The sequence below is a fragment of the Trichoderma aggressivum genome, assembly GCF_033847375.1.
Source record: "Trichoderma aggressivum f. europaeum strain CBS 100526 chromosome Unknown scaffold_022, whole genome shotgun sequence".
Taxonomy (NCBI): Eukaryota; Fungi; Ascomycota; class Sordariomycetes; order Hypocreales; family Hypocreaceae; genus Trichoderma; species Trichoderma aggressivum.
Genome location: NW_026946388.1, coordinates 77,105 through 100,412, shown reverse-complemented (window position 1 = coordinate 100,412; position 23,308 = coordinate 77,105). Strand labels below are relative to the sequence as shown.

The window sequence follows — 23,308 nt, the reverse complement described above, 5'->3', positions numbered from 1 at the left end:
GTTGTACAACATGTATATGCCGTTTCTCAAGCGGGAGATTGGCCATCCCAGTTGACAAACAAGGCTCCAACCTCAAGCCAGTCAAAGCTTCTTCAACGATGAGCCCTTGATAACAGTTCCATACACCCGTTTTAACCCCTTCCAAACGCTTTACGCCCATGCCGCCTAGTTCTAGCACATCATTCATCTAAAAAAAAAACATGACAAAAGACCCTCACTTCTTCTCCCCCCGATACTTTTCCAAACTCTTCGGCTCATTCCTCAACGCAACTAAACCCCCAGCCAGTCAGCAAAGACAAAAAAAAAAAAAGAGAGAGAGAGAGTAACTCACGTCTGTCAAACAGATAATAACTCGTCACAAGCAATATCGGCAACGCAATAATCGTCGACACCCACTTCCTCGCCGCCGTATCATACCGCCTCTTGTACTCCCTCTTCGCCTCCTTCTTCTTCGCCTCCTCTTCCAGCCTATCTTGCTGCTGCGCGAGCCGTCGCATGCGCGCCGCCCGCAGCGCAGAGTCCCGCGCCTCGGCCGTTCGTAGGGCCGCCGCCGAAGATGCTGCTCCTGCTCCTGTTCCTGTTCCTGTTCCTGTTCCTACTTCTATTCCTGTCGTCGTCGTAGAGGATATCCGTAAAGAAGACGCCGATCCAGGTGCAGCCTTATTCACCGCTCTCGAAGCATCGGCACTCGCTGAACCCTTGCCCGTCGCATATCCTCTCGTCGATGCATGCGGCAAGACAAAGCTCCGCTCAGAGCCGTTGGTCGTCCGCCGGCAGAGCTTCTCGCACACTTGCCTCTCGTAGCGCTCCAACAGCCGGCTGCGTATCCGGGAACGAAACATTGTGCGTGCTTTTGCTGATGTTTGGTTGTAATCGTGGATTGGTAAACATGTCTTGGTAGCTACGACTTTGGCTGCCAAACTTTTTGGCTACACCGGCTTTTCGGCCGAAACTCGGGCCAGAGCCAACTACTCCGGAATCCACACCGAGAAAGCAAATCACGACGACAAAAATCACAGCTTCATGTAAAGTCACGGCACAAATTGGCTTCCATCTTTATGCAAGAGATTTTTCATTAGTAATACGTAAAAACTGTCCCTATTTACTTTTTTTCTTTTCTGCATAACCACGCGCTTCCTAGTATCCTCCAAGATTTGTCTGCTTCAACTAGCCATGTGCCAAGTTCTCCCTCTGCCCGCTCTTCACCAGTATTACTGCAGTTTTGATTCCTAAAAACGCCATATCCACCATGTCAGAAACAATATGTATAGCTCACTTGCCCAGCGGAGACGCTCAATCATCGTCTGTGTACCTCGGACCGCTGGCAGCAGGTGTCTCGGGCGCGCCGTAGGCTGAAGGCGTTGGTGCCGAGTAGCCACCGTATCCGGACGCAGACGGCGTCGGCGCTCCGGCTGCCGGTGTCGGCGCCGAGTCCGTTCCTCCCCATCCGCCTTGCCAGCCGCCAGCAGGCGTCGGTGCAACTCCCGGGGTGGGAGCGTTGTAGGCGCCGGGTGTGGGCGCGCTCAAGGCACCAGGAGTAGGAGCTGACATGGCGCCTCCAGGAGTCGGGGCGTCGTAGGCAGAAGAAGTGGCGGCCCCAGGCGTGTAACCCCAAGACTCGCTGGCGCCAGGGGTCGGTGCCGAGACTCCCCACGCGGGTGTTTTCGAACCAGAAGACCAGCTCTCGCCTCCACCACCGCCGGCGTAGGCTGGAGTGCGCGAGCCAGCACCGAATGCGTCACCCGGCGCGGGTGTTCTGGCACCAGCTTGCCAGGCTGGCGTGCGTGAACCGGACCCGTAAGCAGTTCGGCTTCCATCGTACGGGTTAACAGTCCTCGATCCATCTGCCCAAGCCGGCGTTCGGGATCCAGAATAGTCTTGGCCTTTCCATGCTGGCGTGCGGCCGCCTTGTGCAGGAGCTGAGTCTTTGTTAGCAAAATGGGAAACAATGGAAGACGAGAAACAACTTACTTCGTGACCCCCAGGCGGGGACGCGGTCTGCGCCGCCGGAGCCCATGGGCGTGCGAGATCCCCCTTGCCAACCCGGGACTCTATCCCCTGAGCCGCGTCCCGCTCCGCCCGGTGCGGGCCGTCCTCTGCCATTGATGTCAATGTTTATGCCGGTGTTCTTGTCCTTAAAGTTGAGGCAATCTCGGGGAACGGTGATGGTCTTGTTTTTGGTATGGAGCTCAACACGGGCGTGTGTGTCGGTCGTGTCCTTGACGATACCAAGGAGACCTTTGTAGGCGCCCTTCTTGATGATGACGGTTTGGTTAATGGCACGATCTCGGCCAAACTGTTTGGCGAGAGGCTTGTTCTCGTTGCCGTTCTTGTGAATCTTCAAGGCTGGGTTCATAGTGGTCAGGTCAGGTCCCGACGCTGCTGCGTTGACACGACCTCCCTTGGCAGCGATCGTATTAACCATGCTCGCCTTGGTGACAAAGACACCAGCATTCTCATTGGTGGCATGGGTGTGCAGGAAGACGTAGGAACGGTGGATGTGGATGATCTTGCCCTGGCGTTGCTGTCCAGAAAACTCCTTGACCACGTCGTCTAGGCGGATTTCTGAGCCCTCCCGGTCGGCGGCAACTGCTTGCTTTCTCTTGGGAAGCTTGTTGGGAATCTGGGACGGCATGACCTGGCGAGTGTCTCCAAACTGATCCAACACAACCAAGGACTCCCGGTCTACCTTGACAATGCAGCCGACTGTAGTGGGATCCAACTGCACAAGGTCGTGAAGTTCATACTGGCCGAGTGATCCTTGTCCGCCAATGTCGCTGGCCTCTCGCAAATCTTTGCTGAAAACCGTCACTTCATTGTTCGTCTGGTCCGTCAAGAGCGTGACGCGGTCCTCAGAAATCTTGACCACCGTACCGACTTCGTCCTGGAACTTGCTGCCGCCAATCACCTTGACATGGTCACCAATCTTGAAGCGCTTGCGAAGCCCCTTGATGGGCACCTCGATGCTCTGGCCCTTCAGGTCGCCCTCTGTGACAAACATGGTCACAATGTCACCCTGCACATTGGTGGCTCTGCCAACAACACCTCTCTGCTCTCCGGCATACACCTCGATGATATCGCCAGGCAGGTACGTGACGAGCGTGTTGCTGTCCTTCAAACTGGCGGCCAAAGCCTTCAAGTCAAGATTCTCCGTGCCATCGTCAGCGCCACTAGCAAACCGTGTCACTTCTTCCAGGGAAGGGTTGACATCCGTCACCACGAGCTGCTGGATCTTGACGTCTTTGACCTGGAACCCGTTTTCAAACTCTTCGCCCATATACGTCCAAGTGTTGGTTGTCGGGTTGCCCTGAATGTGACGGGGGTGACGCTTTCGCGCCTCAATCTCGCTGAAAAGTCTCTGGGGCGGTCGCGGGCCCATTCCCGGTGGCCTCTTGCGCTTTCCATCCGCAGTCACCGCAGACAGAGCTTCATCACGCATGCCGTAGTCGAGTCTGGGGATAAATCGGACCCTGGCTTCCAGCCCATTCTCGGTCACATCAATGACTTGGGCCAAGTCTCCGCTGTGCTTGGGGGGCCTTCGAAGTCGCACCCATGCGCCTGGCTCCAGTGTCGGTGTCTTGGTGACGCGCAGAAGCTCGGGCATGTCCTTGATGTCCACCAGGGTCAACTTGGAGTGGGGATAGACGTTGAGGATGCCATCGAGAGCCACAAGAATGTCGGTTTGTCTTTGGGTCTCAACGTAGACGAAGCTTTTCATGACGGAGTCGGGGCCGCCACGCTCGAAAGCGGCAGTAATGGCCAGTTCGTCCTTTGTGCCTCTTCGCTCCTCGACTCGCTTCATGATGGACATGACGACTTCGCGCTCCTTTCCTTCTTTACATCGCACGGCCCAGATGCTAGGATCATCCACACTAGGGAGAAGAAGGCGTTTAGGCACGACGGCCGAGTCGCCGAAACTCTTGCCAGGTCGTCGGTTGCCGTATCGCTGGCGCAGGATCTCGGCTTGTTTCTCGGCATCCATGCTGGACTCCATCTCGCGACGGCGGTCAAGCTCGCGGTGTCTTCGGTCATCGTCCAGTCGCGAGCTCTCGGCCAGGTCATCAGGGTGAGCGTTGTCGATGATGAAGTCTTCTATCTCCTCACCATCCTTTTCCTCGTCTTCACCCTCGTCTTCGTCATCGACTTCGGCTTCGATATCGATGAAGGCATTTCGCCTGTCGCGCTGGCGCTTTCTGCGATGGCCCTTTGGTCATCTGCGTCAGCATCTCCAATTACCGGGATTCCATCATCAGTCGCCATGTCCGGGGGCCATACCTGTTGGACATCGTCGTCATCTTCGTCCTCTTCTTCTTCGTCCTCGTCATCGTCATCGTGGCGACGGCGAGTGTCTTCTTCTTCCTCCTCGTCCTCTTCCTCTTCTTCATCGTCATCATGAGCTCTTCGCGATCTAGCCGGGGCGGGTTCATCATCATCATCATCGTCAGCTTCCTGGCGGCGATTGGGGCTGCTGTCTCGCGCCCGGCTTGAGCCGTCGTTGCGATCCTCGTCTTCAGACATGTCGGCTGGCGCTGGGTTGAAGTCTTCCTCATCCTCGGAATCATCGAATCGGCCCCTGTCGTTGGACGCCATCTTGAATTACGGTATGCGATGCGTGCTGCTGACCATGCGACTGTAGCTGTGATCTGAAAAGGGGAAAAGAAAAGTAAACACAGTTGGAGGATTGAGTTTAAGAAAGGATCGCCTTCAAGAGAAAGGCGAGTCGGCGAGCGGGTAATTATCGGGCTAAACGCGCTTTGGCTGGTTTAAAGTTCCAGCAGCTGCGCTACGCAGTGGAGGTACGTACCGTGTTCAAGTTTTGATGCAGTACAGATTCTCCTTGGCCAGGAAATGAGAGGCTGTGGAGTGCAGGGAAAAGAGGCTCATTGCGTGGGAGAATTTCAATGTCTGACCACCACCCGACCGCAGTATAACATACTCTTTAACAGATATTTTGGTTATTTTATACAATTGCACATGCTCATTTGTGTCGAGTACTCTGTTGATTACTTGTATCAAGCTTACCATCAAACTGGGTTCAGTCGTGATAATCACTTAACCTGTACTCTAGTACACATTTCATCTCGCTGCAGCAAGAAACTACTGTGATATCGGCATCGTTGATACAACTCAAGCATCTAGGTACTTAATAACGCAATTCAACGGCGGCGACAAACAATTCAAAGGATGCATCTGCTCGCTGTATTCATAAAGCCTGGCCTTCTAGAATCTCGCGGCTTCAAATTGCGATAAACTAAATGCGTAAAAAGGAACCCCCCATATGACATGGCACACCTCGCACTCCCTTTTCCATCCTTTCACCAAATCCATTTGACCAAACTTCCAGTCGTTCGTTACTCGTCACGTCTCCATACTCCAAAGTTGCTGGTTTCATGCAGCTAAGGGCTGTCGGTACAAAACTCCAATAAATCCTTTCAAGTAAGGTGATACATATGCCCCCCCACCCCCCCTTTCCGCCCAACAGCCAAGTCTATATCAATCGGAACGGGTGCCTTTACGGAGATAAGGCGTCATCCGCGGTCGGTTCGGACGGGCCTCGGCTCGTATTGGATATCCATCAAAAGGTCCTCACATCACCTTGACGCCCCAGACGCCCCGACCTGCACCGACACCGAGCCACTCGCCGCCATCGTTGCCTTGCAAGTGTGGTACCCAGCCCAGGTTTCCAATCTCGTAGTCGCAATCCCAACATGCGACGGGGCTTCGCTGGTTTTCTGGCTGCTGACTGCCGTTGATGGATGAAGAGTTCATGAGATCCCACAGCAGCACCTGGCAGTCGTCTGCTCCTGAGGCCAGCGTCCCCCTCCGCGAGGGAGACCACTCAATGCAGTTGAGGGGACCAGAGTGCCCCCGAAGCTCGAGAAGAGCCTGGCCGGGTTGTCGAACGTCCAGGATGCGGATCACGTTCGAGTCCTGGGCAAATGTCGCTAGAAGATGGGTATCATGAGGTGACGTAGCTAGTCGAAGGAGCGGGGGAGGATTCGAAAGCGTCTGCTGAGCGGTTGTAGGGCTCATTCGCTCGCCGGATTCCACTGTTGAAGCTGTCAGCAACGGAGCTTGGTTCTCTGTAGATCGTTTTCATAGGGGGTTGACAAACCTCGATCTTCCTTTCCTGTGGGCTCATAGATGATGGTGGAATGCTCCAGGCTCCTCAAGTCAAACATGCGCACGCTTCCATCCTGACCACAGCTCACAAATACGTCGACGCTCTTGGCACAGAACCTTACGTCATATACCTCCTTGTCGTGGGCAATCAGTTGCGTCTTGGCCGTCAGGGATGGAATGTCCCATATCGTACAGGTGGTATCGATGCTCGAGGTAATGATGAGACTGGGGGAGACGGTGTTCCAGTCGAGAGACGTCAGCGGGGCCGTGTGATCGGGCGTCTTGGAGTTTGACAAGAGCGCCAGAGGGGTCAGTTTCGTGACGGCCGAGTCGCGCTGCGGCCGAGTAATCGTGTTTCCTGGGTTTGCAGAGGTCTCGGACGGCAATGACCACAGCCGCAGGTGATCGCCGGACGTCGCTAGGAGATCGGTGGACTGCTTCTGCGAAGACGGCGGCTCCCACAGAAGCCGCGTGACGGGATACGAATGTGTGGCCTCGGCCACCTTTGTGAACTCGAGATTGTACTTTGACGTGCCGGGTTGGTAGACGTCCTGGGGTGTTGGGACGACCTGGCTGTCGAGAATTTGGATCTGATATCGCCCCGTTAGCATCGGCGTTCAACACTCAACTCTTGACATGTATTCCAGCACGACGGCTTGGCTTACAAAGTTGTGGCCGTCTTCTAGGTAGCTGCCGATGGCGACCTTGCCGGCTCCGTTCCCTCGCGGCGTCCACTTGCACCAGTCGAAAGCGTAGATGGGCCACGGAGCCAGGTAGTTGCTGGGGCCCGGCTGTGTGTTGGCGACCTCGTAGCCAAGCGTGCCGGGCGCTCCATCGGACATGCTCGAGTCGGCGCGCGGCCGGATGTCAGCCAGGCCCAGCGGCGTGTTGGAAAAGGTGCGCTGGGAGCCCGGGGCGTTGTACTTGCCATCCTGAGGCGAGATGAACTGCGAGGACGAGCCGCTGGGGGTGGTTGGCGTGTAGGCGTGGTAGGACGAGGACGAGGCGGGCGTGTCGTAGTTGGCCGCGGGGCTGGAGCGAGAGTAGGTGTGCGACATGTTGAGGACGGGCTTTGGCGGCGATTGATAGCCCTGCTGGTGTTGCGCAGACGCTGATGCCGAGCCGGCGGCTGAGCCAGAGCCAGAGCCGGGAACAGAGCCAGACATGGAGTTGTTGGCAGACAGAGGCGGGCGCGACATGCCGCCCGGCTGGAGCACGTTGGGCACGGGCGACGGCTCGAGCTTGATCTGGGGAGCGTAGTCTCGCGATGCCATCTGGCTCTGCGGGCTCATGCCGGACATGTGAAGTTCGTCGAGCTGAGCGCCATAGGGAGCCGTGGCGGACTGCTGCCGTCGCGGGGGAGGCAGCTGATGTGATTGGTTCATGGTGCTTCTTGGGGTTTGGCCGGTTGGGGGTTGGCCTGAAGCGGGCTGACGGCGCTTTTTGCTGGGCGGGTTGGCTGTGACTGGACTGGAACTGGACTGACCTTGGACTGGATGTCAGTCAGGTCTAATCCGGGATGGCGATAGGCGAGGCGAGGGGTTGGAGGGAGCAGCAGGGCTGGATCACGAGGCGCCAGACGACGGGACGGGACCCTCCCCTCTGCTTTGCTTTGCTGCTGCAGCTATACGGAGACGGAGGGGAATCATGGACGATAAAAGTCAAGACGCAGGTGATTATTACCTACCTATGCAGAATAGACGCCAAACAGGATTGAGCCCGCTCAAACCAAGTCGTGCTTTCGTCAGCGTCCCGGTGCTTTAGGTAGTGTACGGAGGGATGGTCTGTAGCGATGGAGGCGCCAAAGTGTAGCGGCTTGCACTACGCCTTTAGCACTCTGGGGCGGCGGCGTCTCCCTGTATCGAACCTCCCGTCCTCCTTCTTAGCGATCTCCCCAGCTGGGGGCCCCGACTCGATCGAGAAACGGATGCCTTTAAACCTCTTGTAGCACACAGCGTTGCCTTGAAGAACTCGATGCATGACGAATGCATGCCCATGGACGGGATACAGGACGGACGCGCGGCAAGCTCCGTTCGGCAAATCAATTATGTCAGACACTGAAGGCTTGGGGTTTGCTGGCGAGAGATGGCTCTAGTCTCGACTCATCAGCGCATCTTGTGGTACGAGTACCTATTGATAGGTGGGCACGTTAAGCTTGACGGCGGTAGCAACGAAGTGAGTTGAATTTACAAGCATCTTCATGATCTATTCCTTATAATCAACAAGTCGTTTCTCATTACCTATATTTGATGTTTCTTTGCACAATATTTCTTAATGCATGGCCAAACTGCCTTGTCCGTTGCATGCTAGTGACAAAAGCGGCGATGGCAACACTGCCCGCTTTAGTTGTCTGAGCTGCAGAAAAGCTCCAAAGTACAGCCCGCGCTTCTCTGCACTCACCACATCATCAACGATCGATCAAATCAACCCGGGCTGAAGCGACTTACGTCCCCAAAGTGGTGCGCACCAATCCACGAGTACAGAAATTGCCAGCCAATTGTCCGGTGCACAGTCTGTAGTGCTATCGGCAGATGCGAGTACAAGCTCCGGCCACTGCCTTGATAAGCTCCGGAACCAGGCACATGCCTCGACTTCGTCCATACCTGTCCTCGTGAGCAAGCTTGACAACACGCTCCATGGCCTATCCACCACCGCCGAATATTCCTTCTCCATGCTTCATATAAAATAATTCTAGCTTGGATCTGCTCTTGGCTCTGAATTTCCGCGGCCTCTCCGTCAATCGCTCTTCCTCGCCGTCTCGAACAACGCAACGACAGAGCTCCCCTCTATCCAGAAACATCACCATGTCCTTTTTCGATCGCATAGCAAGCCCCCATCGCAACTCGCCGGGTCTACCCTTCCATAAACCTCCGATTCGATCACCTAGCGAATATCAGCTCAACGAACTGGATCCTCGGCATGACGATGCCTTATCGGCCGATGGGGACCTGCCTAGAGCTTGGCTGGCCGACTATGAGGAATCAGCGACGTCTCGCGGGCAATCCCCAAGCACATGGCGGGACAAGGGCAGTCCGGCTCAGTCATACTCCAAGACGAAGCCAAGGGCAATGTTTGCTGGTCCACCGCCGCCGATAACTGCGTCAATGATGCTAAGCAAGGACTCGGCCCGGGCAAACTCTGTCGGCCCTTCAGGTCGCAGCAAACATACTCCCTACAGTCTTCTTGGTGGGAGCCCTACCGAAGCTACTAGCGTACTGTTCGATCATAGACGTGAAGCTGGTGCGCACAACACAGATTCCATCTGGCGAGGCTTGCGGAGGCAAGAGAAGGCGTTGGAGCAAGACGTCCAGCGATTGCTTGATCAACAGGCCGCCGCGTTGGCAGCTGGATCTGGCAATGTGAACGACACCTCCAGCACAGGCAGCAGCACACCAACTGGCACCTTTTACTCTACAAAGAGCTCCAAATCGAGAATGGCTAGCTCCCTCTATGTACCACCTCGGGCCACCCGTGACGGCAACGTGGTTCCAATTCGGCAGCCGGCGAACGATAAGCCCCCTGGGCTGAAATCTACACGGGACGATCTCCGGAAATTGATTGCCTCCATGACGAAGCTCAAACGAGACGAAAATGCCCACTTAGTAGAGGCCATGGCACAACGAGAAGACGCCCTCAACTACCTGGATGGGCTGGGTACCAGGAAATCTGATATTCAGGCAGAGCTGCATGATCTGGAGGAAAACGGCGACGAACCGCTGGCGAAAGAGCTGCGAGAACTGGGTACGCAGCATGGTGCCCTGAGCGAAGAAATCCAGCAGCTCGAGGAGAGATTAGCGGCCATGCGCTTCCAGTGCCGTACATTGGAAGAAAGAATGGACGACATCAAGAACAAAAGAGAAGCAGGGCTAAGTGGATACCACGGCGCATTGAGAGACGTGACAAACGAAGTCAAGGCATTCGTACAGCATCCACCAATTCAACCACTTGACCCGGATCTCCTAAACCACGGCGGCGAGGTTGAGGGAGATCCGGCCGCTTCAGGGGGGGTTGAGTTTATGCGACTTATCCCAGAGCGACGGACACTAGAAATGGCAAAATCGTGGTGGGAGGCGGAAATGTCAGTATTGGAGCGCTGCAAAGAGCGGATTGATACAGATCGGCTGGCGTTGGAAGAAGGGGGCCAAGTTTGGGACAAGGTTACGCACCTGGTATCTACATTTGAGGCAGATTTACGACAGGCCATGCAGAATGGCGCTCCATCCCCTTCAAACTCGAGCTTAAAAGGCAAAGAAAAAGTGCCCACTCCAGAGGAAATCATATCGTCTCAGCTTTCACGAATGAGGCAAGTGATTGAGGAGCTGGAGAGCTACATGCAGCTGGCGGAAGAAAAGCACTGGAATCTCTTGATTTGCGCCATCGGCGCTGAACTAGAGGCCTTTAAAGAGGGCTGCAACGTCTTTGAAGGCTTGGTCCATCCTCCTGAGGAGCCTTTCGCCAGCACTCAGGATGAGCCGAGTGAGGTAAAATCAGAGCCAGAGGACCGACCTGCGCGACAAAGCAGCCACTCAGCCGATGAAGAGAGCGACAATGAAGTGCCCGCGGACCTACTCGGAGGTGAACAGGACAGAGATGACGAGCATGCTCATGCGGCCAACACTGATGGCGCGCCGCTGCGTAGGTACGACAGCGAGAACGAAGTGCCGCCCGAGTTTTTGGCAGAGCACGCATAGAAGCTCTTCTCTCGGCTCTCTGGCGCATTCAAATGACGCCATTGAATGACGGCGTCTCTTGCTGGTGTATCTTTGTTTGGTGGTGGTTCTTCAGCGACTGGAGTTATACCCTGGACTACTACATATTTTGTGACTATCCTTTCTTTCAGCGTGGAAGGTAATATTAGATGTTAGAGAACGAAATTAATGATTAAGCGATGAAATGATGTCTAATATTTTCCATGGCCCTCCTTCACATAGTCGTCGCCAACATTGTGCTTTCCTTTGTCTATTCAATGCAACAAATGCTCGAATGTTCAACAGTCACCCTCGCGGTCGAGATGTTAAATCAAGAACCCCCCAGCGAACATTCCAGTAAATAACACGGCCCCAACGGTAAGCCCAGTCTTCCATGAACTTGTTTCAGCACTATACATCCGAACCGCAGCCCCAGTCGTCGTCGTCGCCGATGCAGCAGCGCAAGCCGAGCAAACAGGCTCTTTAGCAGCCTTGCTGGCTTGCGCAATAACGCCTGGAGCAGCAGCAACATCATCTGGCATAAAGCACGAGGCAGTCTTCAGATTCTCGGCAAGGCAATCCCGGAGCGAACGGCCCTTTCGGCCATTGGGCATGAGGGGACAATAAGCACTGCATCCAATAGAGCTGTCGTAGTACTGGACGATGGGAGCAAGGTCGCAGCAATCTTTGAAGGTTGAGAGTAGTAAGGTGAGGTTGTTGCTGCTGGCGAAGCAGATGCCGCTTGAGGGATCTAGTGACTTGCAGGACATGTTGGTGGATGATTGTAAAGTTTTGAGACGTCGAGGACAATGGTTATAGAAGAGGGTAATGGAAAAGAGATTTGAAGCTGATGAAGAAGCAGAGAGGATGCGTTTTGATGTTTGACAGTGGATCAGTAGTGATTGAGACGGTTGAGCTGGAGTAAACAACAGATATGTATATAGATTTATATAGATTTTGTCAAACCTCGGATCTGGGCTACATAATGTACTGAATTCACTATTACTACATGCGTAATGCCTACTCCATAGACTCGCAAGGAGATGTCCGAAACAAGGAAGCGTTCGAAGAGGGTACTGCTGCTACATAATTTGTCTGCTTACAAGATTTAGACACCTGCTATATTTATCCAACCTGACAAGTAAGCTTAAGACACACCGCAATTTTCAGTCGTGTTTCAAAGTCTGTTTGCATAGCGAGCTCAAGAGCAGTGACAGTTTCTCGGAGCTTTTGCAATTATGTTGAGAAGAATCAACTGTTAAGATCCGTTGGACGGACCTTTGCTTGCTTAAAAGATCATGGACTTGACCCCTCTGGCAAGGCAACCGAATTCGAACACGTAGACGTCACCGACTATATGTGATGATATTTCATAAATGTAGGTAGGTATTGGAATATATAGGAAAGTATAAAGACAAGATATTGCGAACTATCAATAGATCGAAATCTCCTCGGCATACTGTAATCAACCCTTGAAACAGCTTACAGAGCACTTAGTAGCTAGCTGTACGCACACCGAAACACTTGGGTGTATGTTTTTTCAGTGCATAGAGCTACCTAGTATGATAACTATACACAAGGATAAATCCTATGGGCAGAATTTCAAACCATTACAAGGCAGATTTCTGCTTATATGCACCCAAGACCGGCAGCTGTAATCGGGAAGCTGTTATAAGCAATGCTCCACCGTATAGCCTCAATTTAATCCCCGAGCCTTGTTTGCCTACCCCTTTACCATCCCTTCCATTTGAAACTTGCAACTACATAGCTTTTTAATCGTGAACTCGATGGTCCCCTCTTCAATATGACCTTTTCGCCTACCATTGTTTGACTGCAGGTTTATGTGTTGCTTTCTGATCTTTTGGGATGCATCTTTCTTCCACCATTTGTCCCTGGAGTATCCACGGACATGGTTTGTCACGGGTTCAAACCACACATCATGAAAATAATAGCGATCCTGATATAATTCTATCTTTTACTATTGTGAGATATTCGAATGCTCTCAACAATGTACATTGTAGCCAAAAGGAGCTTACATGTGAGTGAGCTGCCTTGGCCTCACTGTTCGAGAAGATGTTAGCGCCTGGGTAACCTCGGCTAAGTGGAACGATCACGAACTTGTGGAGATGCGACCAAGCCAGAATTTGAGCCGGGTGGATGGAAAAATGATAAGAGCAAGAGTCACCTCGTCGGCATTTCGTTTTCGTCTTCTTTTCTTATTTTTTGCGTAGTTGAGTCATTTCATCATATTCAGCAATTACATCAATGAAGCAACCCAGTTGTTCCTTCAAACGCCCAGATAAAAACATGACTTTGGCACTGCTCATCCGTCATAATAGCTCAAACCGAGCTTGAACTTGTTGGGGGATTTCCCTCGGCCCTTTGCTCAGGCACAGCTATTCATAATTCCAACGCGCTTGCACTCCTTTGGCAAGGGAGAGAAAAAAAAAGAAAATTGCAACCTCAGAGTTCCATGAACCAGACAGGTTGGAGCGAAATGGCTCGGCAACTACCCTCGCCGCGATGTCACCAACCCGGTATTTGAATTTGGCTGCTCAAAAGGAGGTGGTCTGATCGAGTTGCGAGAAATCATCGCTTGCGCTCAAAGAAGCCGCTGGAGCCGGCGATGGCAACCGACTGGTCCATCACCCACTCGCCGACGCCGAGGTACTTGTCGATCCATTTGGAGACTTCCTTGTTCTCGCCAGCAACTTTGTCGCTCTTGAAACTGGTGGTCCGTTAACGCGCCGGTCCGAGGGACGAAAACACAAGGCTTGTGCATTAATGAAGCTCTAGTAAACTCACGTCAAGCCGGTCGATCGCTTCACGCCGGCGAGGAAAGCCGACACTGTCACATGCAAATTTAGTAAACATTCGGCATCGCAAAAACACAAGACAAGGGAGCGGGCCAAGAGATTTCTTACAGAGAACGGCGTCAAAAGCATAGTGCGTCAAACGTCCAACCTTTGACCAGAGGCCCAGCGTCAGCAGGTCGAGAAGCTGCCATCAGTCTTTAGAAAGGCCAGTCAAGCAAGCGACATCTGACACGACTCCAAGCGCAGCGCTCCGAGGACGCCGCGGCGGAGGGCCAGCACGGAAGCAGGAACCGGGGCGGGGGATTTGGATCGGGGGGGAACGTACCACCATGGTGACTGATTTTTCCGATCCGATTCGATCCGAGGAATAAAAAATCAGAGGCCGCAACGGAGATTTTTTGTTCGTCGTGGGAGATCTGGAGCAACTCGCAAGGGGTGTCGCAACGGTGAGAGGCTGGTGCGAGTACAAGCTCTGGAGGCTGGAGAAACAGCTGAGGTGACGGCACCGCCCCAACTCACGTGCTTGCGCTTGCGCTTGCACATCCGACCGACGCTGGGATTTTCGGAGATCGGCGCCTCATCTTCCGGATTGGCGCCAGAGGCAGAGCTCCCTCGATGAGTCAGCAGAATCACAAGCTTTGGCTTAGTCATGCAGCGAGCTCAACAACGCTAGAGGCTGGACTAATCGGGCCAAGCCTGCATCTCCAACTCTAATCCTAATTAGGATAGAGGGGCAAAAAAGAAAGAAAAAAAGAGGTAAAAAGAGGTAAAAACAGGCCCGAAAGGTCAACTGTATCCCCGATAAGAGTGGACTGAGTGCTAATTGCCCGTATTAGCAAACATCACGACAGTCGCGGGATTTGCAAAGAGCATCGGGTGATTGCGAGGGCAAAAACGAATGAGGCACAGGATTGCGAGCGCACAAAACTTGACGTCTGACGTGTTGCCCGATTTTGTTGTTCCGACATCACAGGCCACGAGCTGAGAAGGGATCCGTGGATGCCTCATTCCCCGAGCCTCGCGCTTCGTCCAACCACGTCAACTCTCACTACGATCCGGTGCTAGAGAGAACGGCGTGCGGCGTGGGGGAAAGGCTCGACAAGACGGTACGAGTACGAGTAGCACCGAGTCGGTTTTTTTTTGTTGAGACGAGCCGAAACACGGAGCATTTCCCCAAATCCCCTTTGTATTCCGTGGCAGCAAGGGGCAGTGCTTATACTGTTGGCCACGCTGAGGAGGACGGGAATCCTCAGCGATAGCATTGGATGGAGTGCCGGGGGCGGCACCGGCGGGAGTGGCAGCTGCAAATGCCTCACGATGAGCGCAATACGGAGCACGGAGCACGGCGAGGGCAGTTTTGATGTCAGATGCAACAAAATCCCCCGGCGTAATCATACATACATATGGATGCCTAGTACATATCGATGGATGTATAATGGCCGGTGCTGTACTCCGTATCATATTATGATATCCAGCCAGGGCCAAATCCAAAAGAAGCCAAAAAAAAAAAATGTTCCGCACTCTTCTTCTGCACTCCGCCCCGCCGTCCGTTTACGGCGTGCCGGATTACAGTACAGGTAATGGATGCAATTACTTACATACTGAGGTCGGTTTCTTTTACGCTGCGCCAGAGATAACGGTGAGACTAGCGGCCGGTCCCTTTTTCCAGCCCAGGTGCCCCTCTATTAGTGCCCCTCGCCTGTATGTACCCTGGCCTGGCTTGCTGTTTGCTTTGAGGAGGGGCAGTAAGTTCCAGTTCCATGTTGAGTTGGAGAATTGATGACCTCCAGTGGGCTTCGTTAGCATTTGGGATTAGCACCGAAATCAGCGCTCGCCTCTCGATACGCCTCGCGCTGGCCAATCCGGAGCCGCCGTTGGCTCACAGATCCCCTTTGCCGCCTGACTGTGAGGCATCAATACCTCGATACATGTACCTCGAAGCTACAGCCAGCCCAGGATTAAAAAAAAAACAACCTAAAAAAAAAAAAAAAAACCAACCACTGACGGCTGCCGCCTTTCCCACCCCCTCCACACCACATAGTTTTGAGGTAGCATCACCTAATCGACTGCTCTGCCGTTGCTTAGGCGTGGATTTTTTTCTTTCTTCTCCTTGGGTCGTCGAATCTGATCTCTCTCTTATCCTTATTTATTTCCCTCTCCATCCTCGTCTGCTTCCTCCCTCAATCATCTTCTACGCAGTCTTTTGCACTCTCTCTCTCATCGTCATCTCTTTCTCACGGGAGCCTGACGAATCTATTTGACTCGTGAGCATAACCACTTCTCCCTCTCCCGACCGGCTTGACTTTGTAGTGCTCGACGCCGAACCCCTTCTTAACCATGTCCCAGATCCCCAAGCCCTCTCGCACCGTCAGCATCATGGCGACCACGGCCCAGGAGCACCTGGAAATCGGTGGCCGCATCAATTGGCTGGCCTCCCTCAACACGGCCTTCACCCCTGCCCGCAACTTTCGCCGCACCGCCATCATCTGCACCATCGGCCCCAAGACCAACTCGGTCGAGGCCCTCAACAAGCTTCGTGATGCCGGCCTGAACGTGGCCCGTATGAACTTCTCCCACGGCAGCTACGAGTACCACCAGTCTGTCATTGACAATGTGCGCGCTGCCGTTGACGTCCACCCTGGACGACCCGTCGCCATTGCCCTCGACACCAAGGGCCCCGAGATCCGTACCGGCAACACCGCCGGCGATGCGGACATTCCCATCACCGTCGGCACCGTCATGAACATCACCACCGATGAGAAATACATCACTGCTTGTGACACCCAGAACATGTAAGAATTTCTTTGTTCGTCCAGGGAGGGGGAGGGGCACGGAGGGAGGGGCACGGCAGACACCCTCCCCGCCCCTCTTTGTGGTGGTAATGTCATGCATGAATGCCAACGGGCGGGACTGCTTGGGTCCTAATTGATGCCCTATGCTATTCTTGACTACAGACAGACATTACCACCCCCCCTCCATTGTCCTCTCTCATGGCTCATGGTTGGGCGAAGTGCTGACGACGTCATAGGTATGTCGACTACAAGAACATCACCAAGGTGATCCAGCCTGGTCGTGTCGTCTACGTCGACGACGGTGTCCTTGCCTTTGATGTGCTGAGCATCAAGGACGACAAGACCGTCGAGGTCCGTGCCCGAAACAATGGATTCATCTCCTCCCGAAAGGGTGTCAACTTGCCCAACACCGACGTCGACCTGCCCGCTCTCTCTGAGAAGGACAAGGCCGACCTTCGGTTTGGTGTCAAGAACGGTGTCGACATGGTCTTTGCCTCATTTATCCGCCGTGCTCAGGATATCAAGGATATCCGTGACGTCCTGGGACCTGAGGGCAAGCAGATCCAGATCATTGCCAAGATCGAGAACCGACAGGGCCTCAACAACTTTGCCGAGATTCTCGAGGAGACCGACGGTGTCATGGTCGCCCGTGGTGACCTGGGTATTGAGATCCCCGCCGCCGAGGTCTTCGCTGCCCAGAAGAAGATGATTGCCATGTGCAACATTGCTGGCAAGCCCGTCATCTGTGCTACCCAGATGCTCGAGTCCATGATCAAGAACCCTCGTCCTACTCGTGCAGAGATTAGCGATGTTGGTAACGCCGTCACTGACGGTGCTGACTGCGTCATGCTTTCTGGTGAGACAGCCAAGGGTAACTACCCCGCCGAGTCCGTCCGTGAGATGCACGAGGCCAGTCTCAAGGCTGAGAACACCATCCCTTACGTCTCCCACTTCGAGGAGCTGTGCACCCTGGTGAAGCGCCCCGTCTCCCCCGTCGAGTCCTGCGCCATGGCTGCCGTCCGCGCTTCCCTGGACCTCGGAGCCGGTGGTATCATTGTTCTCTCCACCTCTGGAGATTCAGCCCGTCTGCTGTCCAAGTACCGCCCCATCTGCCCCATCTTCATGGTGACCCGAAACCCCACCACTTCTCGATTCAGCCACCTGTACCGTGGTGTCTATCCTTTCCTGTACCCCGAGCAGAAGCCCGACTTCGAGACTGTCAACTGGCAGGAGGATGTCGACAAGCGCATCAAGTGGGCCGTCACCCACGCCATCGAGCTCGGCACCCTGACTGCCGGCGACACCGTCGTCGTCGTCCAGGGCTGGAAGGGCGGCATGGGCAACACCAACACCCTGCGCATTGTCCGCGCTGACCCAGACCACCTGGGCATCGGACAGATGGCTTAGACGATGGGAATTGGAAAGAAAAAAAAGGGAAATCATTTGCTGGATTTGGGAAGAATGGGAATGCATTTTTCTTTTGTTTTAAAGAAAGAAGAGAGAAAAACGAAGTGCTTGAATGGCCTATGATGGTATAAACGCAACAACGCCCGAGGTATGAAGCTAGCCAAGGTAGTTTTTTGAGGCGGTTGCATGCAGGTTCACCTATCAATTAATGACAAAAAAACAAAACTTTACGTCTTAACGAATGAAAAAGAGCATTACCTCATAAGAGGCTCCCAAGTTTTGGCGATATGTTTGTGAAAGTGACAAAATGTACGAATGCACACACGTCGAATATACACATGTCGAAATATCTGCGTGATGTTATATTAGACGTTCATCATTTATTCTGGCCATCATGGCACTTTATAGATTCCCAGTGGGTATATCACACTTGATATAAATACATCATCCCTTTCCAATTAGCACTCCCTATGCTTTTGTATATCATATAGTTGAATGGCCTCTACTCTCCATCTCGAGTATGTTTGCCCGATTCCCGGTGATTAAAAATATCCTATGCAACCGAACCCATTCGACTTTTTGATGCAAAGGTAGAAGTAGTGGTGTGATGGTTTGGCGTTTGTATTTGTTGATAATGTGGTGTCTAAAATCGTGTCGTTTGGAGCAAGTCTAGAAAATAGGGTAAAAGAAAAAAGGGTGGAATGCTCTCTCATAAATTTTTAATATCAAATCTCTTCCGCAGTGTCTCGCCGTGTTTCACAAACAGCCATGCGATGGGTGATAGCGCTAGACCAATGAAGCCGAGGATGCTGTTGCCCCAGCCCATGCCGAGGCGGTTGTACATGGGCAGGCCGGCGAGGGGGAGGACGGATCCTGCGATGGAGCGGATGACTGCGTTTGCGGCGAGGGCGGAGGCGGCGTAGATTGTGAAAGTGTCGACGAGATACATTTGGAGGGACTAGAGGTTGGTGACGCTTAGCTGGATGTTTTCTATTGGTGAGAGAATAGGGGGCTTACCATGTAGACGATGAGATCGCCGACGCCAATCACGACGGTACCAATGATGGGTGCGATCCAGTGGACCTGGTACTCGGCGGTCCACCCGTAGATGAAGAAGCCCATGGGCAGTACGAGGGCGCCGACCATGAGGGGCGAGAGGCGGTACTCGGGCTTCATGCCTTCGGGCGCTCTGCCCTCTGCCTCTGCCGCCACGGCCTCTTCCGCGGCCTTCTTTTTGATGGTCCTGTCGCTGGTGAGGGAGAAGAAGGCGACGCCGAACATGCTGCCGATGCCGATTCCCAGGAAGGTGAGGCCTGCGAAGCTCGTCTTGAAGTGGTAGATTTCCATGAAGAGAGGGGTCAAGCTGGTGAATAATAGATAAAGATATGCGTAGACCACGCCGACGTAGATGCCGCAGATGATGCTGATGGGGGACAATACTAGCAGCTTGAATGGCCGCAGGATGCCGCGTTTGAGATACGCAGCGCTTGACAGTCCGGGATCGAGCTTGGACCGTAAGAGGGGGTTGCCCGTTTCTTTCCTCAGCTTTCTAGCTTTGCGCTCGAGTAGAACGGAAGCATACGTCTCGCTGGCAAAGACGGCGAAGAGAAAGGCCAGGGTGCCCGCAAGAATCGCCATGATCCAAAAGACCCAGCGCCATCCGAGGCTTGTGGTGATGAAGCCGCCGACGACGGGGCCGACGACGGGGCCGAGCAGGGGGCCGATAGCGAAGCCTGCCATGGCGGCGCCGCGCTTCTCCTGGGTAATCATGTCGGTGATGGTGCCGCCGCCGTTGGTGATGGGACAAGAGCCGAAGATGCCACTGAAGAAACGGAAAACGATGAGGGCGTTCATTGACGGGGCCTTTGCACAGGCGATGACGAAGACTTGGTAGGTTGTCAGTTGTGTTGGACGGAGAATATGAGATAGAAATGAGGTATAGGATATATGAGATGAATTGGGTAGGCTGAAATCTTACCAATGAAGCCAACGTTTGTGGTGTTGTAAACGATTTGTCGGCCATACAGCTCGGACAGCGGCGCAAAGAGCATAGGCCCAGCAGCAAAGCCCAGGACATATACGGACACGCAAAAGGCTGCTAGTTCCTGGCTTGTGCTATGGAATTCTACCATGAGATCGGGGACACCAGGGGCGAACATGGCTAGGCATGACAAGTCAGTTTCGAAGAATCAGGACGAAATGAAGATGCCCCATACATGATGCTAAAGGCGTGATGAAAGAAAGGGAGCTGACGAGAACGCTGTTGAGAACTTTGCGCCAGGCGGGCCAGTTGTAGGGATTTTGGAGGTCGTCGTCGCCATCCCACCACACCAGATTCTCATCGTCGTTGGAGTCTGCATCTTGAACGACATAATCCTGCTTCTCGGTGTCGATGGTGGGATCGGCTGCGTCGTTGGAGTCGCGAGGGTCTCTGGAGATGCTGGCAGAGTTTCGTTCGAGGCCGTGCTTCTCGTCAGCGGGCGGATGTAGCGCTGCTCCGTGTTCTGAAGACTGGGATTGAGCTTCCGTGGAGGTGTTGGAGGAGGCCATTGTGGCCGTTTGCTGCGCTTTTCGCCAAGTTAGCCAGGCATGGTTATGTTTGGTGATGCTTTTTATTGTCAAGCCGGCGTCGTTGTGGTGGTTGACACAGCTGGGGAACACGGTTGGCACAAGAAAGGTGAGACCATGTTTTCGTCCTCTTTCTTTTTTTTTCTTTCCTTTTTTTTCACTTCTTTCTTTTTGGTGGCGGAGATTTTTAATTTGCTTTGGTTTCAATTTTCAAAGGGGAGGCCAGGCAAGTTAATTGGATGTTTGAAACAACATTGATCGGGCATAAGCGTGCGGGCTCGGTATTATGGCATGATGGCAGAGCTTCTTACCTCGAGCGCTAGACCTAATGGGCGGCACCAGCTCTTAGTGATTCGAGAGAAACGACGGGAGTCGTCTTAGCCGCGGCTTTAGGCCAGTGCCAGGGCTATGGGATTGATCTTGTTTAGCTTTGCATCTCCTTGGTGCGAAGACGCTCATGTGAAGACTGTGTGAAGACACAATTGGGGCGTCATCATTGGTGAGAGACTAGAGAGAAGGGAAAGGAAAGGAAAGGAAAGGAAAAGGATGAGAGGATGGAAGAGGAAAGCCTCAAGAGGGGGGAAAGATGGACTCGAAATGCGGCATAACGAAGATTGGCCTTGCCAGCAAGGAATTGGGACAGACAGGGTGAGGGTCGTGCGATGGACTCGTACCGCAGCAACTAGCGGAGCGCAGCACAGCACAAGAATACGGACGGGCCATGGATCTTCGACCAGGGCCAGAGTCGCATCGATGGCCTTGGGCCCAACTAGCAGCTCATGCCGCCAGACGTACCTGTATCGAGTTTCCAAAGCCGTCCGAGGCGATATGCGTTTGTCCCGGCGGGGGCCAAAAACCAAAAACCAGAACCAGAACCAGCATCCAACAAGCGTGCAATAAGACACGTTCAGCGGTCGAGTCTGACAGTTGCCCCCCCAATCATTGCCAGATCGCGACAAGGGCCTCTTCCCCCACACCCCCCCCGAATGATTCTCCTCTCGGCCCTGGAGTCGCCTGGAGGTATGGAGAAGATGGAGAAGGGGAGCAAATGTGGTGGCGGCGCCGGCCTTTCGCCCCGATCCTGAGTCGGCCGCTACTGTCAGCGCCGGTTTGTGTCTCTGCTTTCGGCACACCTGCAGCTGCAACGGCTAACTGAGCGGATCAGCGGCCAGCAGGTAGGCCGAAGCATTGATGTTATGCAGTAGAAGGCAGAATGACTTGGATTCGTACTCGTACGACCACGTACGTACGTACTACCGTGTGTTGCTGACACGGCAGGATAATATGGATGGATGCAACCTGGAACGCTGGGATTGAGTGGAAGCTAGGTACCGGTTGAAGTGACTGCTGTGCTGGAATTAGGGGGGCTCCAGGTTGTATGGCTGCTGGTCCTAGCACGTGCACTTAGTGCCCTGAACCCTTGGACTTTTGAAGACTTCCATGTTCTCGAAGCGGGCGTTGTGATGCTGGGTACCAGCTGCGTTCCAGTTCCGTCCCTGGTAGCCCGCTCGAGTATTCGGTACTTTGGGGCTGCCAAGACACGACTCCGGCGGGGCATGCAGAGCCGTTGCATGGGGAGCCTTTTAGCACACATCGGCCGCCAGAGCGTCTGCGGGCAAAAGTTCCCTGTACTTGGGCCCAGGAAATTGAAGTTGTTGCGGTCAGGTACAGGTACAGGTCGGTACAGGCACGGCGTACAGGCACCTTGTACCCTTTGAATGCCTGAGTACCCCAGGATCTACCAATTCCTTTTACGTGAGCTGAATCATCTCGCGGTGCAAAAAGGCGGTAGACCAGACGTTATCGTAGCATCAAAGGAACCGTTTCCAAGCCCGAAGGAACTGCCCCTTCATCTACTTGATGTACAACCCGTACCGTATGCACATCATCCTCTAAGGTATCTGCTTGTTGATCTTGGCCACATGTGCCACCTGGAGCAGCTTCTCAGCCTCGCACCCAATCAGCGGTAGACGTTTTCCGACGTGTGCATATAACCGGCTGTCGCTTCAGGCCCCGGATTTTCCGCATCAACCAACGTTTGCCTTCGGAGGATTATACGGACTTGCTGCTGTGTGGAAATAATACTCGTAGACTACACAAGTACCAGCTTCGACACCCTTTGCTCAAGCTGCCTGCGTCTCCTCCGTGACGTTGATGCCATTCGCTCATGGTGTTGGCTCAAGCCACCGGATAAGCCTGTCTTTGTGTTCAGGTTACAATTTGGCGCAGCTTCACTGTGATAAGTCTCCCATATATGCCCTCCGAGACATGTCGTCGTTATACTTGTGTATCCTTTTATCGACTTGCCTCGCTGAATGGCCGTAATTGGTAATGCCGAAGCACTTGGTGCTACGTCTCTCATTCCATAGATTGTCTCTTGGCTTTCACAAATTCCGGTTCTCGGCGTTGTTTGCGAACCGAGCGACAAGCCTTTCAAATAAGGACCCTGTTAAAGAGAGGTGCACCGCGTCAAGGTGCGTCTAGATGTCTCACAAACGCATTTCTTGTTAATGATCAACCACGTTGGCCTGGCCTTGCTAACTACCTAACATGTAACATGACTCAGCTCGCTGTCGATCACAAGCTAATGGTCTTCCTCGGTGTTGGTCCGATACTGAGACACTGAGCTGTCAATCTGGGTGTGCTGTTTTTGGATAGGATGATTGATTTGCACACAATATACTCCGTGTGTAGGTATGTATCCGGCTTTAGGGGAAGTAACAATAACCGTAGAACCTTTGAAACGGCATCACGGAAAATAGAAAGTATGTTGACAAATACCTTTACATCGTACGACTATCAAGCAGAGTCGTACACTATATACATGTATACATGCATGTATGCTGTCTCACGGCTCTTCGGACTTCGTTGGGCATCCGAGGACAATGAATCCCCCTTACGCGACTGTGACACG

The 23,308-nt window shown here is 53.5% G+C and overlaps 8 protein-coding genes across 8 annotated transcripts; 2 read left to right on the top strand and 6 right to left on the bottom strand.

Annotated features, from left to right (window-relative positions):
- Window positions 1–214: 214 nt before the first annotated feature.
- Window positions 215–842, bottom strand: Triagg1_5859 (uncharacterized protein; the record flags this gene model as incomplete). Its single annotated transcript, XM_062900419.1, has 2 exons — window positions 215–270; window positions 332–842. The coding sequence occupies 2 exons, from the start codon at window positions 840–842 to the stop codon at window positions 215–217; spliced, it is 567 nt and encodes a 188-aa protein (XP_062755060.1).
- A 451-nt stretch (window positions 843–1,293) lies between these two features.
- On the bottom strand, window positions 1,294–4,590 carry Triagg1_5858 (uncharacterized protein; the record flags this gene model as incomplete). Its single annotated transcript, XM_062900418.1, has 3 exons — window positions 1,294–1,919; window positions 1,972–4,204; window positions 4,276–4,590. 3 exons carry the CDS (start codon window positions 4,588–4,590, stop codon window positions 1,294–1,296), a joined length of 3,174 nt encoding a protein of 1,057 aa, XP_062755059.1.
- A 996-nt stretch (window positions 4,591–5,586) lies between these two features.
- Triagg1_5857 (uncharacterized protein) lies at window positions 5,587–7,508 on the bottom strand (the record flags this gene model as incomplete). Its single annotated transcript, XM_062900416.1, has 3 exons — window positions 5,587–6,050; window positions 6,116–6,713; window positions 6,789–7,508. The coding sequence occupies 3 exons, from the start codon at window positions 7,506–7,508 to the stop codon at window positions 5,587–5,589; spliced, it is 1,782 nt and encodes a 593-aa protein (XP_062755058.1).
- Window positions 7,509–8,927: 1,419 nt separating this feature from the next.
- On the top strand, window positions 8,928–10,814 carry Triagg1_5856 (uncharacterized protein; the record flags this gene model as incomplete). The annotated part of the gene is made up of 1 exon (XM_062900415.1): window positions 8,928–10,814. The coding sequence occupies one exon, from the start codon at window positions 8,928–8,930 to the stop codon at window positions 10,812–10,814; it is 1,887 nt and encodes a 628-aa protein (XP_062755057.1).
- A 323-nt stretch (window positions 10,815–11,137) lies between these two features.
- Window positions 11,138–11,581, bottom strand: Triagg1_5855 (uncharacterized protein; the record flags this gene model as incomplete). The annotated part of the gene is made up of 1 exon (XM_062900414.1): window positions 11,138–11,581. One exon carries the CDS (start codon window positions 11,579–11,581, stop codon window positions 11,138–11,140), a length of 444 nt encoding a protein of 147 aa, XP_062755056.1.
- A 1,819-nt stretch (window positions 11,582–13,400) lies between these two features.
- On the bottom strand, window positions 13,401–14,278 carry Triagg1_5854 (uncharacterized protein; the record flags this gene model as incomplete). The annotated part of the gene is made up of 4 exons (XM_062900413.1): window positions 13,401–13,539; window positions 13,617–13,659; window positions 13,736–13,811; window positions 14,147–14,278. The coding sequence occupies 4 exons, from the start codon at window positions 14,276–14,278 to the stop codon at window positions 13,401–13,403; spliced, it is 390 nt and encodes a 129-aa protein (XP_062755055.1).
- Window positions 14,279–15,964: 1,686 nt separating this feature from the next.
- Triagg1_5853 (uncharacterized protein) lies at window positions 15,965–17,826 on the top strand (the record flags this gene model as incomplete). Its single annotated transcript, XM_062900412.1, has 2 exons — window positions 15,965–16,419; window positions 16,656–17,826. 2 exons carry the CDS (start codon window positions 15,965–15,967, stop codon window positions 17,824–17,826), a joined length of 1,626 nt encoding a protein of 541 aa, XP_062755054.1.
- Window positions 17,827–18,535: 709 nt separating this feature from the next.
- Triagg1_5852 (uncharacterized protein) lies at window positions 18,536–20,376 on the bottom strand (the record flags this gene model as incomplete). Its single annotated transcript, XM_062900411.1, has 4 exons — window positions 18,536–18,784; window positions 18,844–19,712; window positions 19,805–19,987; window positions 20,043–20,376. The coding sequence occupies 4 exons, from the start codon at window positions 20,374–20,376 to the stop codon at window positions 18,536–18,538; spliced, it is 1,635 nt and encodes a 544-aa protein (XP_062755053.1).
- Window positions 20,377–23,308: the final 2,932 nt, after the last annotated feature.